The following is an 18,447-nucleotide window of genomic DNA, read 5'->3' as shown; positions in this document are numbered from 1 at the left end:
AAAAATAATTGTATTTTTTTTAAAAAACAACAATTTACTCATAAATGAAGGGGATTTCCTTTAAATATAAACATTTCAATTTGAACATTAAAGATACAATGCTAGGATAAAAAAAAGTAGCAAAATTTACACAATTCGAGAATTGACTTTATATACATATATGACATGTAGTTGGGTTGTCTGTCCAACCTCGTGGGTTTTCTCTGGGTCTTCCAGTTTCCACCCACTGCTGAAGACCCCTACGCACATGTGAATTATTGAAATAAAATTGAACCATATGTTAGTCCCGATATGACCTAGTTTGTGTCGAGTGGACCTCTCTCTCTCTCTCTCTCTCTCTCTCTGTATTAAGTATATTGTTGAAGTGCAAATGTCTGATTTTTTAATATTTGTAAATTTTCAGTACCCACACCTTGTTAAAGTGTTTGCCTTTGAAGATACTGATGAAGCAGATGAATTTTGTGCTTATTATGGTTTGCGTTCTAATAATGGTTTTCTAGCTGTTGATAGTGGTCCTTTTGTTGATCCAGAGGTAGCAGTACCACCTAAACGATCTATTACATTGATAGAGTCAAAACGTACAATTCCAGTCAGAGAGGTGAATTCTGTTAAAGTTTGACGTATTATGACAGTGTTACGATACTCTGTTTTCACAGGATTTCCGGTGTGGTTCCTTCTTATCAATTGGTGCAGGACGTACCAGCCAGGGAAGGAACAGTGTCTAGTTGGTGTGCACGTAAAATAACCCTTGACAGTTGAAATTCAATTGCAGTCCGGGCAAAGTTTCACTTTTATCCCATTGCCTTGTGTATGGGGAATCACAGTGGCTAGGTGGGTAAGACGCTGGCTAACTAGCCTGGAGGTCATGTGTACACATTGGCATGCACGTAAAAGATCCCTTGACAGTTGAATTCGATATAAGAGTATGCCGTAGTGCCGCTGTCTGGGCAAAATTTCCCTCATTACACATTGTATGGCGTATGCTCATCTTCATTAGCCCAGTTCGCAGCAGAACACTAGGACGTTAAACCTCATTTCATTTCATTTACATTGTGTATGCCTGTCTTCATTAGCCAGATTGGAGTAGAAAAGGGGGTTGGATGGCTGAATGGTTAGCACGTGCACGTTTTATCATAAAGCCTGTCATTGAGTCAACTGGCATGGTTTAGAATCCCCGGATGTACGTGACAAGGAGTAGGGTCGCCTGTCCAACCTTGTGGGTTTTCTCTGGGTCCTCCGGTTTCCTCCCACTGCTAAAGACCCCTACACGCAAGCGAATTATTGAAATAAAACTTAACCATGAGTTAGTCCCGAAATGACCTAGTTTGTGTCGAGTGGACGTTAAACCCCATTTCTCTCTCTCTCTGAAGTGGAAAAGTAAGACTTTAAACCCCATTTCATTCCATTCCATATTGGGATATACAATATTGTTATGCATGTTATTGCTGATCAAACAATAAACTATTTTTATATTGGTTATAGGTGATAAATGGTGGAGAGTTACCAGAACTAAATCTACCACCTCCATCAGTTAGTTTTGATAAATATGGGAAGTTTGTGTCCAAGAAGGAGATTTTATCAGAACGTTAGTACATCATATTATTTCTTTCCTGTGATTTGCAGTTTATTTTCATAACAAAGAATTCATGTTGATTTAGGTTTTGTTATATGGCCTCTGTAAGTTTGGCTCCTAATAGCATTACAGTCAAAGCCTCCATAAGAATCATTTAATAATCAGTGTACCCTAATATAAGTAGAAACTCTTGACAGTTGGCTGTAGTGCCGCTTTCGGCAAAATTTCCCCCCATAGCACACTGTATGGTGCATGCCCGTCTTAATTAACCCTGTCGGAGCAATAAAGTAGGCTGCAAACCCCATTTCATTTAATGGGTAAAACTTTATTTGTATTCTATAATGATTTTACTAAAGTTAAGATACCTTTTCTTAAAGGGACATTTTCTAAGATTAGATAAAGAGCTGGTAGTTCTCACTACAGTAGTTAAAAACTAGATAATGTAAAGGAATATGCTGAACCGAGATACTAGCAATTAAATTTTAGGCCTAGTCTCGATCATCATTACTAAAGTCTTGATTACCCATTTCTGGATTTAATTATCAGTGAGTATTGAGCAGCAGATCGGATTCAAATCCAGTGAAAATCTGAAGCATAAAAATAAGATAGTATCGAGAGTTGATTAAAATCTTTTCATGTTAATAAACGCCTAATTAATAGTTTAGCCTAAAGAAAGACCTGCAATAGGCAGATTTAGCTCTTGCATAATGTATATTTAAGAGTTTTGTGCAATCTATAAAGGTGTTGCGATAGTAAATTTACTTGTTATAGGAAACCCCTTGTTTGTAATGTATCTAGGTCTCACTATAGTCTGTTATAGGGGAATCCATGTTTTTAATGTATATTGAATTTTTATTTTATAGTTAATGTACAAGTACCTTCGACTAGTAGTGTTAGTGAAAATATAGAGATACCTGTCCAACCATCTACAATCACTACAACTACTACAACTACTCCTACAACAGACTATATCTACTCAAACGAGGTAAATTAATACAAATACTTTTTATATTGTCGTCGCCACTGTCTGTCCATTAATATCCGACTGATACACAGTGATTAAGGTCATCAGACGAATAAGCCTATTGATTTTCAAAGATTTCCGATAATTACTGTCAGAGTTATGGCCCTTGATCACTTTGAAAAATCTTGTGACGCTCTAGAGGCTAAAGTTATGCTTTAGAGACCATAGTTATCATCTTGATTAATTTTATATTTATACACTGTGTTTACGCCTATATATAATTGTTTCGATTGACTTTAGATTGATACACAGAGTTTAATGTCTTGACACGAACAAGTATATTGATATTCAATGATTTTTGATAACAAATTCTAATGATTTTGTGATAATTATTTAATGAGTTGTTACTCTTAATCAGATTTTAGTGTATTATAAATGCGACACAACTCTTGTAGACTGCTCGTACGACTTAGCTGCCATGGGCGTTTGTTTCGTTGCCTGGCAATATATCTTTATATTCTGATTGGATCCACGAATTATTTACTGTTGATATTTTAATTGAATATTAAATAATCCATTTAAAACCTTGAAAATTATATATATGGTTCGTAAAATGCAAACATAGATAGAAATTTTTTGATATGATTTTATTTCAGGCTATTAAAGGAGTGACTAGAGAGATCTTCCTAGAAGTTATTAATGAATATGTATTAGATATAGCTAAAGGTCCTGTTTTAGCACAACAATACTTCCATAGTATCGGTACAGCTGTTATACAAGAATTGAGTTTTAATATACAGAAAGATATGATCAGGTATGTTAAATCCTATCCAGTATACTCCCTTACCACTGGTTTCCTCCCACTGCTAAAGAGAGAGAGAGAGAGAAATGGGGTTTAACGTCCACTCGACACAAACTAGGTCATTTCGGGACTAACATATGGTTTAACTTTATTTCAACAATTCGCTTGCGCGTAGGGGTCTTTAGCAGTGGGAGGAAACCGGAGGACCCGGAGAAAACCCACGAGGTTGGACAGGCGACCCTACTCCTTGTCACGTACAACCGGGGATTCGAAACCACGCCAGTCGACTCAATGACAGACTTTATGATACAGCGTGCGCACGCTAACCATTCAGCCATCCAACCCCCCTCCACTGCTAAAGACCACTGCGTGCAAGTGAATTATTTAAATAAATTGAACCATGCATTAGTCCCGAAATGTCCTAGTTTGTGTGAAGTGGACATTAAACCTCTCTCTCTCCCCCTCTCTCTCTCTTTCTCTCTCTCTCTCTCTCTCTCTCTCTCTCTCTCTCAAAACTAAGATGTTAAACCCAATTTCATTTATTGCTTTTTGTTCCAATGGATTAATTACAAATAGATTTGAAGATGAAATGAAATGGGGTTAAATGTCCATCTGTTCTGCACCGACTGGGCTAATGAAGACGGAATTTTAAGAGAGAAATGGGGTTTAACGTCCACTCGACACAAACTAGGTCATTTCGGGAATAACATGGTTCAATTTTATTTCAATAATTCGCAGTGGAAGGAAACTGGAGAACCCTGAGAAAACCCACAAGGTTGAACAGACGACCCTACTCCTTGTCACGTACAACTGGGGAATCGAAACCGCACCAGTTGACTCAATGACAGACCTTAAGTTACAGCGTGCACACGCTAACCATTAAAATACAGATCTATATTTCGTTTCGTTTTTTATACTTTATGAAGATCTGGTCAGTTGTAGTGGGAGGTTGCGTTTGGTGTCATACGAGCAGCTTTTGACCTTATGACGTTGGACATTGATTGATCAATCATCGTTGATGTTTCTAGTGGTTTAGCCAAAGTTCCGTGCACCTTGCGCCAAAATCTCGCCATAACAGACTGTTTCATTGGCTAATCCTTCCCATAATCCAGAACGCGGGTTATATAACAACTCTTCCAGATCCTAGTGTAGTAAAGACAAGTAAAACGAAATTTTGAACTGTAAAAAACGAAACGAAATAGGAACTGTTTTAATCAGATTGACATAAAAAGTAAAAGTTTGGATTTGACAAATAATGCACACTAATTTTATCATATAATTTCCGCATATTTTGAAATTACTGTTCAAATATTGTAAACAATGACTTATGACTTCCGAATCATATTGCTGTCACTATGATTTCATGTTAATTACTCCATAAGTATAATAGTGAGTTGACAACCTATGCCAAAGACATAAAAATGATTATGTTTTGACTTTCTTAGAAAATATGAAATTGTAACTTTAAAGGCATATATCTCAAATTAAGGACAAACTATTTTAATGTAAGGACTTGGTATTATGAATGTCCCAATATCAAAAATATGGTATATCATTTTAAAGACTTGATATTATGAACATACCAATGGGCTTGTACGACAAACGTTGCTGCTTTATTATTACTCAATTTGTCTAAGACACATAAAAGTGGTGTTGTGAAATGAAAAGAAACCAATGTAGCCTTTAAATTGTCTTTATTAAAACTAAATCTGTCTATTGCAGGTTTTTTTTTTAGGCCTTAAATGTTATATAAATTGTTAATTAGACATTTATTAACTTGCCAAGTCATGATTATTTCATCGATGTCAATCTATTTTGTAGAGAATTGTGTGAAGAAGTTATACAAGATGAAGAGAGAGTGAGAAAATTAGCGAAGGAACAAAGAGAACTAGACGAGAGAATGAGGAAGGAAAAAGAGAGAAAGGAGAGGTTAGACAGACTGGCACAAGAAATAATGGAGGAGTACATGACAGACGTCTGTCAACAAGACTCGAAGAACATGGCAGTGGCTGAATATAGGTAAATAATTCAGAGGATTTATTTTGTATGATTTAATGCTAGGTTCCCACTGTCTTGCGATGTGTTATGAAAGGATTGTCCTTATTGAGTCCAGGGCTGGGGTAATGGTAATGGAATGTAATCATTACATTTTTTAAGTAATGGCCATGTAATGAGTAATGGAAGATTTCAAAAGTAATGAGTAATGGAAATGTAATTAATTACATTCCAAAAATCATGTAATGGTCAATTACATTTCAATTACTTTTCAATTACATTTTATGACATATATAAATATTTCCAATATGACAAGCCTCAAATTTTATAAAACCAAAGAAGTAATTAAGTGTATCTGACACAAATCCAATTCATTATAATTCTAAAAAAAAAAGATTTAATCAGTTTTAAAAAATTATAAGAAAAATAAGAAGGCATTAAACATTTTCTTTATTACTTTTTATGTAGGAACCTTTTTTAGACATGTAACCTAAGAAGTGGATTTCTGATAAGATGTATATTATAATCAAAGATTAGTACTAATTTGCAGCCAATCACTCAGTCAATCAATCAATCAATCAATCAATCAATCAGTCAGTTAGATTAAAAGAAAATAAATAGTCTTACTGCACTTTAATCTTAATCTCAAGGTAACAAGTGACAAACCAAACAATGACCTTCAAGTATCTCATCATTTTATGGTTACTTAAAACTAATATATATTTTGTTTTAGAGTCATGCTGAATAATTTACCATTTATTATACAATATATTATAGAAAAACTATTTGGACTGATTAAATTTTTTAAAAAATTACTTAAAAGAAAATACAGTTAATTAACTATAGTTTTGATTCACGATCTGGTATGTGTCCACGATCTGGTATGTGTAGATACATTCAGATTCGTTTCGGATCAACACAATTGCCACAACTGACAACAATATTCGTTGCGCGAATCGTGATAGTGCGAACCTAGCATAAAGAATGAAGTCTTTCAAACATTCACGATCTGATATGTGTCCACGATCTGGTATGTGTAGATACATTCAGATTCGTTTGGGATCAACAATATTCGTTGCGCGAATCATGATAGTGCGAACCTAGCATAAAGAATGAAGTCTTTCGAACATTCACGATCTGGTATGTGTCCACGATCTGGTATCTGTAGATATATTCAGATTCGTTTCGGATCAACACGATTGCCACAACTGACAATAATATTCGTTGCGCGAATCGTGATAGTGCGAACCTAGCATAAAGAATGAAGTCTTTCGAACATAAAGATTAGATCCCTTCTAAATTCTTAAAGTTACAATTTCATATTTTTAAGTTATATTTTTAAAATGTATTAAAATAAAGCCCTAAAATAGATGGTATCTATAAACAGTCCTACCTTGTTAAAGAATAATCCAATTAATCCTATAATTTGCTATTGCCAGTTGAGAAATTGGCAAAAATATCATTTTCAACTTCAAATTCAAACGTTTGAAGATAGCTATTCCATGGTGGGGAATAGAAAACAAGGGAGGTAATTCAGAGGTAATTGTGTTATTATTTCCGGTGTGAAGGTTTTTAAGTATGAGAAAGATCGTATAATAGTGAGTTGACAACCTATGCCAAAGACATAAAAATGATTATGTTTTGACTTTCTTAGAAAATATGAAATTGTAACTTTAAAGACATATATCTCAAATTAAGGTCAAACTATTTTAATGTAAGGACTTGGTATTATGAATGTCCCAATATCAAAAATATGGTATATCATTTTAAAGACTTGATATTATGAACATACCAATGGGCTTGTACGACAAACGTTGCTGCTTTATTATTACTCAATTTGTCTAAGACACATAAAAGTGGTGTTGGGAAATGAAAAGAAACCAATGTAGCCTTTAAATTGTCTTTATTAAAACTAAATCTGTCTATTGCAGGTTTTTTTTTAGGCCTTAAATGTTATATAAATTGTTAATTAGACATTTATTAACTTGCCAAGACCACAGTCTGATCTGATCTGATCTGATCTGATCTCTCTCTTTCTTTCTCTCCATCCATCCATTCATTCATCCATCCATCCATCCATTCATTCATTCATTCATCCATCCATCCATCCATCCATCCATCCATCCATCCATCCATTCATCCATCCATCCATCCATCCATCCATCCATCATCCATCCATCCATCCATCCATCCATTCATCCATCCATCCATCCATCCATCCATCCATCCATCCATCTATCCATCCATCTATCTATCTGTCTGTCTGTTTTAGGGATGTACAGAGTAAACTAAAGGAAAAGAGAATAGAGAGATGTAACGAGAGTTTAATGGAAGAGATAGTTCAAGATGTTGTATCTGATATCATAGATGAAATCGCGGCAGATGTCTTCGAAGTTAATGTTGTCCAAAGATTAGAACAATTCCGAGAAGCAGAAAATATAATCAAATTAAAACGTTGCGGTTTGTATTTTCAAGTTTGGAAGCAGAGATATGTAGCTCAGATTAAACTGAAACGAGCCATGCTGGCGTTCCCCTGTGGTCCATCTGCCCAGGGCCCCAAATTTCAATTGCAGGATTTACTACCTGATAGACGGAATAATGATATTTGTGATAAAACCATGTTTTTGGATCAGAAGACAAAATTAGCGCTAGAACCGGCAACAGATCTGGAAAAAATGAATCTGATGTTGACGGCCAGACTTTCTATCGCCTTTCAGCAACAGCATCTTCGACAGATTAAAGCGTGGCAGCCGTTAGACATCCCGCGACTCATGCAACCAGAGCTATTGAAAATATCTCATAAAGCTGATAACAACCACTTGTCTAAACGGTTGACATGGAAACTAGTGATGTCACTTCCTGATACAACACCCAGCAACGCATCTACTAATAAACACACTAAAGATTTCTGTGATTGGTTGAAAACTAAATTTAGACGAGGTGCTATCCCAGAATGCAATAATGACAATTACAAGGTATAGTTGACAGTTTATTAAGTTTAGTTTTATTTTTATTCTGTGTCGGGAGCCACAGTGGCTCAGTGAGTAAGATGTTGGATCGCTGAGGTCCCATGTTTAATACCTGCTTTGCGGATCATTGGGCTTTATCGGTGTCTCCCTGTCAGAGGGCCTGGCAAGGTACAATGTATAGTTGTTTGTATGAAGAACCAAGGTCCTGTGTACACATTGGCAGACACGTAAAAGATCCCTTGGCAGTTGGAATTCGATATAAGAGTATGCCGTTGCGCTGCTGTCCAGGCTAAATGTGCTAACCAGAAGTTGACCAAAGGAGTGTCTTAACATCTGGGGGGGGGGGGGGTCAAAGGTCTGTCATTGAGTCAAGTGGCCTGGTTTCGATCCGAAGCTTGAAATGAAATTGAACCATATTTTAGTCCATAAATGATCTAGTTTGTGTCGAATGGTTGTTAAATCCCATTTCTGTCCCAATATTTGCAACTGGTGGGGAACATGAGTTTTGAGAGAACACTTATTAAATACATAACTATAAATATGAAAATTGAAAACCTTTTTAATAATTTTGAATTGTTTTCTCAACAGGGAGAAATATTAAGTTTGTATAATACTAGTATTGATGGTAACCATGGCAGGCAGCCATTACAGTTTGGATTCTGTGTTCAATGTTTAAGTGGAACACTTGAAGCCGAAGAGATAGAAGAGTTAGAAGATGAACGGGTGTTACTGGGCACCAGTGGGTTAATATTTGTTCTACCAACTGATTCCAGTTCAGATCTAGAACAGGTAATAAACATTCAATATAGATAACTTGTTAACCAACGGCCCAAAAGGTTCTTGTCACATCCTGCTAACCATTCATCCCATCCCATCCCATCCCATCCCATCCCATCCATCATCCATTCATCCCTCATCCCATCTCCATCCATCATCCATTCATCCCTCCATCCCTCTATCCATCTCCATCCATCCTCATCCCCATCCCATCCATCATCCATTCATCCATCCATCCAGTCCCTTCCATTCATCCTTCTATCCATCCATCCCTCTATCCATTCATCCATCTATCCATCCCTCTATCCTTCCATCCCATCCCTCTATTCATCCCCCCCATCTATCCACTATCTATCCATTCCATCTCCATCCATCCCCATCCCCCATCCATCCACCATCCCATCGCCATCCATCTATCCATCTATCCATCCATCCATCCATCATCTATTAATCCATCCCAACCAGAAACCCAAGCCCAAGCCTTCGACCTTTTTCATTTTTCATCAAATCCACTTGATGGATTTCAACCAAATTTGGTTGGTATGTTGCTTGAGAGCATCATGAAAGAAATGAATTGAAATAAAGTGGAGTTTAAGGTTCGAAGGTTCTGCCTCATCCGGGTTTATGAAGATGGGCATACACCACGTAGTGTACTATTATGGACATTTGGCCAGGACAGCAATATATTATATTGATAGCCTGACAGTAAGTCATTAAGCCCAATTGGGCTCAGTTCTAATCAGAGCCGGCATGGTTTCCCCGTGTCAGTGGACTGCCTGACAGGGATAGCGGTCTAGTCATTTGGATGGGGCGAAATACCAAGGTCCCATGTACACATTGGCATTTGGAATTCGATATAAAAGTAGGCCGTAGCACCGCTATCTGGGCAAAATTTCCCTCATAGCACAGTGTATGGCGTATTCCCGTCTTCATTAGCCCAGTCCGAGCAGAACAGTAGAATGTTAAACACTATTTTATTTCATTTCATTTGATTTTCTAATCAAAGATTTTACACAACATGCTTCATTACCATAGGTACATGTAAATATTGACTATACGGATTCCCTGAAAACAGAAATTGAAAAAAGTTACCTTTTCTTCATGGAGTTTTGTAGCTCATTTTCGTAACCTGAAACTGCAATTTAGACTATCTAAAAACGACAGTCACAGTATACAGATAATTCACAGCTATTTTCAAATGCTAGAGGAAGCAGTTGTTTTAGGAAATGAAATGAAATGGGGTTCAATGTCCTACTTGTCTGCTCCGAACTGGGCTAATGAAGACAGGGATACGCCATACAGTGGGTTATGAGGAAAATTTTGCCTGGACAGCGGCACTACGGCCTACTGTTATATCAAATTCCAACTGTGAAGGGATCTTTTACGTGCATCCCAATGTGTACACGGGCCCTCCATCCTGCATCACTGACAAGGGGGAACCACGCCGGAAAATCTGGATGAAAGTTCTCGGTCAATGCAGGGATCGAACACCCGACCTCCAGTCTAGCGAGCCAGCGTCTTACCCACTTAGCCACCGTGATCCCCAATTGTTTTAGGTGGTCCAGGTGACAAAAGGTTAAGATGGTCCTATTAAATTCTATAACAAATTGTTTCTTCATATGAAAAATTCAGCATAATTTTATATTTTACTGAACAGGATGATATCTGGTTAGAAAGTCAATTACGATTGGCTAGAATTATGCAGGCGAAACCAATGTATCCTAGTTTACCATTGGTTGTTGTTTGTTCAACAAGAGAACAAGAAATGTTAGGTGAAGATAAAGTAATAGAGAAGTTGAATTTATCAAGTTATATAGAAGGCAATCTAATATCAGATATGTATTTGGTGTTTCTACCAACATCGAGAGATGGTCAAATTAATATTGAAGATCCAAACATATCTGATCAGGTAACAAAATTAGTTGTTATTGCTTGTCTAGATATATTTGCCTTGCACATTTGTTACTGTAATTGCTTGAGAATGTTGAAGGAATACTCTTAAAAAGCTTCCCCAAATAAATTGTTATAGTTGTGTTCCTGTGTATTTGTTTTATTATAGCTATGTTCCAGTGTATAATCTGTATTTGTTCTATTATAGCTGTGTATACTGTGTATTTGTATTATTATAGCTATGTTTCTGTGTAAAATGGTTGGGCAGGAATATGCCAGCACCACCATCTATACAGTCTAAATCATTACAAGAATTTCTCAATGATGTTTTATTAGAGGAATATTTTACACCAGTTTTACAAGATTTACGAAGCAGGAAGAACAAGAAGTTATTGCATCAGGTAAATAAACAAAACTGGCTTGTTTATATTGTCTGCATCCTCGGTACCTGCAGTGGTCTTATTCCGTAGTCAACTGCCATGATTTTGATTCCCGGGCTGTACGTGGCAAGGAGTAGGGGTGCCTGTCCAACCTCATGGGTTTTCTCCTGGTCCTCCCGTTTCCTCCCACTGCAGAACACCAAAAAGCTCAAGTGAGTTATTGAACAACATCGCCTGTCCAACCTCGTGGGTTTTCTCCGGGTCCTCCGGTTTCCTCCCACTCCTAAAGACCCCTACGCGCAAGCGAATTATTGAAATAAAATTAAACCATATGTTAGTCCCGAAATGACCTAGTTTGTGTTGTGTGGATTATATGATATACAGAGGAGGTTGAATACTGCAAAATTGCAATTTCTCATATCTTTGTGAATACTGAACGGAATTGAATCATTTTTGGATTGATATTCATTTTAACAATCTGATTAAAATACAGATCTATATTTCATTTCTTTTTTTTTTATACTTTCCATGGCCTACACTACATAAAGATCTGACCGATTGTAGTGGAAGGTCGCATCAGAGATCATACAAGCGGCTATGATGTTAGACATTTGATTAACCAATTAGCGTTGTTTCTAGTGGGTTACACACAGTTCCATGCACCTCAAGCCAAAAACCTGTCATAACAGACCGTTTCATTGGCTAATCTCTCACATCATCTAGAACGCGGGTTATATAACAACTATTCCAGATCCTAGTGTAATAAAGACAAGTAAAACTAAATTTTGAACTACAGTAGCACCCAAGGGAAATTTAAAAATGCTTGCTTAATGGAGGTGCTCTTTGACTAGAGGTATCCAATATTGCTCCAACCCCAACTTGTCGACCTTTTCGTGCGCTTCTTGTGAGGTGATAAATTATATTCAAAATCGTCTAAAATTTCTGCCTTTCTTTTCAAAATGCCGTGAATTTGAGTATTTCCCACGCCAACTATTTTAGCGATTCCGCGACTACTTTTACCTTCATTTGAAAACTGTATCACTTTGACACATTCTTCAAGTGTCAAAACTTTTCGAGTAGGTGTAAGAACTTTACGAGACGTAGTAATATTAGTAAACTTGTTAATTAGTGATAGTTAGTTCAAGCCAAGTGAGTAAATCGTGTCAAGATTAGTGACAGTTCAGTCTCGTTCACTCAAGCGAGAACGTGATTCTCCGAGAGATTCACTATGATGTTCTCGCTTAATGGATGAAATAGCATGATCTGGGGCTAATATAGATGCCCGTTGCACGCGTTGAACAGGTGCGTGTTTAGTATGGGTTAAATTACTTAAAAATCGCTCGTGTGGGGGGGGGGGCTCGTTGAAGCAAGTGTTCGATGATTAGGAGTGCACGCCCGAGCAAGTTCTACTGTATAAAAAACGAAACGAAATAGGATCTGTGTTTTAATCAGAATGTCCAATTATTTATTTATTTCCAGTCCCCAGAAGTATTAATAGAGCTGTATAACAGTGTAATTGATTATCTGAAAGAAGTTATACCTTCACCAGGATTAAAGAAGTTTTCTTGGCCAGTTCCTGAATTTTCCTGGTTTCATCATCAGAATGGTATTAAATATTTCTATTGTTGGATATTATAGCAATAATTAGTTTGGGTATCTTAAGCCACATCAATTTAAACTTTGTTGTTTTTTTTATTCCTTTAAGTTCCAAATTTATAAGTTTTAGAATTCTAAGAAAAGAAAATTGTGAATATCTATTTATCATATCTGAAGAACTAAAAATTAATATTGTTTGGTGTTATTGATGGAAATTAGGGGGGTTGGATGGCCTAATGGTTAGAATGCGCGCGCTGTATCAGATGGTCTGTCATTGAGTCAACTGGCGGGGTTTCGATTCCCCGTTTGTACGTGTCAAGGAGTAGGGTCCCCTGTCCAACCTCGTGGGTTTTCTCCGGGTCCTTCGGTTTCCTCCCACTGCTAAAGACCCCTACACACAAGCAAATTATTGAAATAAAATTGAACCATGTGTTAGTCCCGAAATGACCTAGTTTGTGTCAAGTGGACGTTAAACCCCATTTCTCTTTCTATCTCTGATGGAAATTAGGATATTCTATTATTTGGCATCACACAGCATACCACACATTTACACCACCGCGACGTACGATTGTAATTTAGTGGGAGTCACCGTGATGCAGTAAAGGTTCACTAACCAGGAGATACATGATTCTATCTCGGTGTTAGCAGAGAAAGATGGAGGGCGTGGCAAATCATTAAGATGGTATGTAAACAGCAAGGTCCCGCGTATATACAATCAGCAGCATGTTAAAGTTAGAAATCGAAATAAATGTAGACCATAGCGCCTCTGTCCAGGCAAGATTTACCTCAAAAAGTACACTGATTGTCGTATGCACATCTTCGATAGCCCAGTTGGTGCGGCAAATAAGGACCTCCGTCTGGGCAAGATTTACCTCAAAGTACACTGCATGTCGTATGCCCATCTTCGTTATCTCAGTAGTGCAGCAAATTAGGGCAAAATTTACCTCAAAGTACACTGCATGTCCTATGCCCATTTTCGTTAGGCTAATTGGTGCGGCAAATTAGGACCTCCGTCTGGGCAAGATTTACCTCAAAGTACACTGCATGTCATATGCCTATCTTAGTCGTGCAGCAAATGAGGGACGTTAAACCCCATTTTATTTTAAATTTAAAGTTATATTTGATTTCTCCTTTCCTTTAGATCAACCACCTGTTCATTGGAATACAGATCATCATTTAGAATATCTTTCAAGTCTGGTATCATCATTATACTTACCAGACTTTTATTATATTGATGAACAGACAGATAGTTGGCAACAAGTGTGTCAGGATGTCTGTTATTTTGTAACCACGGTTACAGAAGGAAAAGAGGGATCAGAAACAGTAGATCTTGTTACTAGGTAACTATATTTCATTCTTTTTATTTTTTTTTCTAAAAGATGAAGAAATCAGGTTGTTTAAATTAATAGTCTACCGTTAGTTTATATAAAGTCTAGTTAAAAGAATGGAATGAAATGTAGTTGAAGGGAGTGAAATGAAGTCTTGTTGAAAGGAGTGGAATGAAGTCCAGTTGAGAGGAGTGGAATGAAGTCCAGTTGAGAGGAGTGGAATATAGACCAATTGAGAGGAGTGGAATGAAGTCCAGTTAAGAGGAGTGGAATGAAGTCCAGTTGAAAGGAATGGAATGAAATCTAGTTGAAGGGAGTGGAATGAAGTGGAGTTGAGAGGAATGGAATGAAGTCCAGTTGAGGGGAATGGAATGAAGTCCAGTTGAGAGGAATTGAATGAAGTCTAGTTGAGAGAGATGGAATGACATCCAGATGAGATTTGAAGTCATTTTGAGACTAAAGTTTCTGTGGTTATGTCTAAAATGCGGGTTGCATGGTTAACGCGTGTGTGTGACATCACAAGGTCTCTCATTGAGTCAAATGGCGTTGTTTCGATTTCCCACTTGTACGTGACAAGGAATAGGGTCATCTGTCCAACCTTGTGGGTTTTCTCCGGATCTTCTGGTTTCCTCCCACTGCTAAAGAACCCTGCACACAAACAAATTATTGAAATAAAATTGAACCATAAGTTAGTCCCAAAATGACCTACTTTGTATCAAGTGAAAGTTAAACCCCATTTCTCTCTCTTATCTCTACAAATTGGGGGTGGGTGTTTTGGGGGATTCAGACCTGACAGAGTTATTTCTGCCTACACAATTTTATAATTTCCTATGTAAAGAAATGAAATGAAATGGGGTTTAACGTCCTACTGTTCTGCTCCAACTAGGGCTAATGAGGAAAATTTTGCCCAGGCAGCAGCACTAAGCCTACTCTTATATTGAATTCCAACTGCCAAGGGATCTTTTATGTGCACGCCGATGTACACTTGAGACCCTGGTTTTTCGTCCCATCCAAATGACTAGACAACTGTCTTTGTCAACCTATGTAAGAGAAGTAACCCTGTTCGATATTTCTGGTTAATTCGAAAGAGTGGCACAGTCAAATATTAAGATTTTCACTTCATTTCTTTTAACTTTCCCGGTTTTCAGCTATATTCTTAATTAGATAAAGAGCTGGTAGTTTTCACTAGACTAATTAAAAACTATATAATGTTAAGGAAATTTGCTGAAAATTTCAGTCAAATTGATTCACTCTGAACCGAGAATTTAGCGATTTAATTTTGGGCCTAGCCTCGATCATCCTTACTAAAGTCAGTACGATAAAAAACTTAGTCTCGATTATCCATTTCATGATTAAATCATGAATGGAAGTCGAACAACAAATCGGAAACCTAATCCAATAAACATCGCAGGCTAGCGATGACATCGATAGTTAATTATGGTCTTGATAAGTTAATTAATGTCTAATTAATAATTTACATAACCTTTCAGGCCTAAAGAAAGACCTGCAGTAGGCAGATTTAACTCTTGCATATTGTATGTTTAATGGAAGATAAATTGTTATTTATATTCTTTATCTATTTCAGAGTAAAATGTTTATTGAAAAAAGTTAAAGATGATTTTGAAGATACATGTTTTTTGGTGGAAAGAGAAGAGAATTGTCAACCTACTTATGTGAATATGCCTTGGACTGATCTTCTACAAGCTTGTATAGATTATAAATTAAAAACTATTTATAGATTAGATTCCTTAATCTACGATAAAAAAAGCTTGAATAAAACTTGCAGGGGAAAGGTGAGTTTTAAAAAAAAAAATTAATCATTTCTTTTTGTTGTTGTGTCCGATTAGTGCTGACATGCTATTAAACACCATTTCCAGGCACTAATGAAATAGTACCTGACATTTTCAACTTAGTGCCGGACATGTATTAATAATATCAATAAAAAAGACAAATCAGTGCCGGACAAAATGACAGGCACCATATGTTTTGTGCCTGACAAAGCCTGAATCTGTGCCTGACATTGTCAGTGACAGGTGCCTTATTTCCAGGCTTGACCATTTCATTTCATTTTTGTTGATGAGTTCTGTGTCCTTGCCCTTTTCCATCTTCAATAGCCCAGTCGGTGCAGAAAAGTAGAACATTAAACTAGGGCTTCCACTTCAAAATTGTCCCTGTCGGTCATTTCTGATAACATACGAAAACTAAATAAAATTCATATTTCATGTTTTTTATTTATTGTATTTAAATTTCTATACCACTTTGTAAGCATGGTGTACACATTAACTATATATTAGATTAAGAAATGAGGGAGTTGGATGGCCGAATGGTTAGCATGTTCGCACTGTATCATAAGCTCTGTCATTGAGTCAACTGGCGTAGTTTCGATTCCCTGGTTGTATGTGACAAGGAGTAGGGTCGCATGTCCAACCTTGTGGGTTTCCTCCCACTGCTAAAGACCTCTATGCCCAAGCAAATTATTGAAATAAAATTGAATCATGTTAGTCCCAAAATGACCTAGTTTGTGTCGAGTGGACGTTGAAACCCATTTCTCTCTCTCACTAAGAAATAAAATATTAGTAGGGCTTATAATAATTATTAATGAAATACTCCCTTTTGACTTTTTTTTTTAGGACAACCCTGATGAGCTGCATGTATTTTATACTAATGAAACATTTACAAAATACAGTCCACCATTTTTATGGAAGACAGCATTACTTGAAACAGCTGAGGGAGGTAAATGTTTAGACTTCAAAGTATTAAAATTCTTATCAAGAATCAACTGGTTGGAGATTATAATTTATGAAACCAGGTTTATGAAAGCTACTGTAAGACTGTACATGTATTTTTGAAATCTTGTGTATGACTCTATTTCTGAAACCTGGTTTTAGATAGTATCATGGTTTAGGAAACCTGGTTTGAGACTGTATTGATGAAACCTAGTTTAAGACTGTATTTAAGACTGTATTAATGAAAATTGATTTCAGTCTGCATATAAGACTGTATTTATGAAACCTGGTTTAAGACTGTATTTTCTGAAACCTGGTTTAAGATGGTATTTTATGAAACCTGGTTTAAGACTGTATATATGAAACCTGGTTTAAGACTATTTATGAAACTTAGTTTTGAGACTAGTTACAAAACATGGCTTCAGACTGTATTTATGAAACCTGGTCCAAGGCTCTATTTATGTCCTAATTAAATGTTAAATGATAAATTTGATAGGTTTTATTTGGATTAAAGAGTGAAATTAAAACTTCCATTAAGAATGCTTGATCAACAACTTTAAGTAGTAGTTTCCTAACTGTGTAATAATTCATCAAATTTATGTTTTTGTAGATAACCCTACTGTAGATGACACATTTCACAGAGCAGTGGAAAGAGTGAGAGAAGAAGAAATAAAACAACTAGAAATAGCAAAGGCAAATACAGAAAAAATAGAGATTGTTAAACCACTTTCTGATGAGATCATCTTTTCTCAATCCATTATTAGTAGGATAAAGAATGAAAGAAAACAAGCCACTGATTTTGAGAAGTATTTAGAGTCCGTGGTTAATGATGATACACCGAAAACTATGGCAGATTTTGATGACATTAATATGATGGATGATGACATTAGTATGATGGAGGACAAATCAGTTACTCCTTACAAATCAGTTACTCATTACAAATCAGTTTCTCCTTACAATACTCCTTACAAATCTGTTACTCCTTACGAAAGTTTAATGGATAGAAGTATCAACGAGTATTATGAGGATGTTGTGAAAAATGGCACCATTTCAGAAAGACTTGCGGCACTTCAGGATAAAATGGAATCAGATAAAAGGGCTAATCATCTATTTGAACAGAAATTAGAATATTTATTGAATTCTTGAGAGGATATCTTCAATCAGTTTAAAATCACATGGTTCTGATATGCCACTCGGCGTAAGCTGTAAGATATGTTCACAGCGCTGTGTTTATTTTTCATGGGACTTTCTACATAGATCAGTGGACAATGTTGTATATATAGAATTAAATCCGTTGAGATAAAAAAATATGGTATAAAAGACGAAAAAAGAATTGAAAACATCTGATATTCTGATCAGATTGGGACATCTTTATACAGTAATAATCGTTTCTGTGGAATATAAACTGTTTTTCATATTATTGATGGAATAAATACTGTGATTTCTA

At 36.4% G+C, this 18,447-nt stretch overlaps 1 protein-coding gene across 2 annotated transcripts in view; it reads left to right on the top strand.

Moving 5' to 3' along the window:
• Positions 1 to 18,447, top strand: part of LOC126828843 (germinal-center associated nuclear protein) — a 42,182-nt gene extending 23,735 nt beyond the window's left edge. For both annotated transcript variants that reach the window (XM_050558855.1, XM_050558854.1), the window contains 14 exons: positions 404 to 598; positions 1,483 to 1,585; positions 2,437 to 2,558; positions 3,194 to 3,351; positions 5,161 to 5,358; positions 7,607 to 8,309; positions 8,892 to 9,092; positions 10,738 to 10,989; positions 11,210 to 11,371; positions 12,830 to 12,956; positions 14,088 to 14,286; positions 15,860 to 16,067; positions 16,905 to 17,007; positions 17,611 to 18,447. In XM_050558855.1, coding sequence (XP_050414812.1) covers positions 404 to 598; positions 1,483 to 1,585; positions 2,437 to 2,558; positions 3,194 to 3,351; positions 5,161 to 5,358; positions 7,607 to 8,309; positions 8,892 to 9,092; positions 10,738 to 10,989; positions 11,210 to 11,371; positions 12,830 to 12,956; positions 14,088 to 14,286; positions 15,860 to 16,067; positions 16,905 to 17,007; positions 17,611 to 18,146 — 3,267 coding nt within the window. In that variant the 3' untranslated portion in view covers positions 18,147 to 18,447. The remainder of the gene's footprint in view (positions 1 to 403; positions 599 to 1,482; positions 1,586 to 2,436; positions 2,559 to 3,193; positions 3,352 to 5,160; positions 5,359 to 7,606; positions 8,310 to 8,891; positions 9,093 to 10,737; positions 10,990 to 11,209; positions 11,372 to 12,829; positions 12,957 to 14,087; positions 14,287 to 15,859; positions 16,068 to 16,904; positions 17,008 to 17,610) is intronic.

Source organism: Patella vulgata, chromosome 7 (assembly GCF_932274485.2).
Source record: "Patella vulgata chromosome 7, xgPatVulg1.2, whole genome shotgun sequence".
Taxonomy (NCBI): Eukaryota; Metazoa; Mollusca; class Gastropoda; family Patellidae; genus Patella; species Patella vulgata.
The sequence above is the reverse complement of the archived record's forward strand: the minus strand, read 5'-3'. Positions and strand labels throughout refer to the sequence as shown.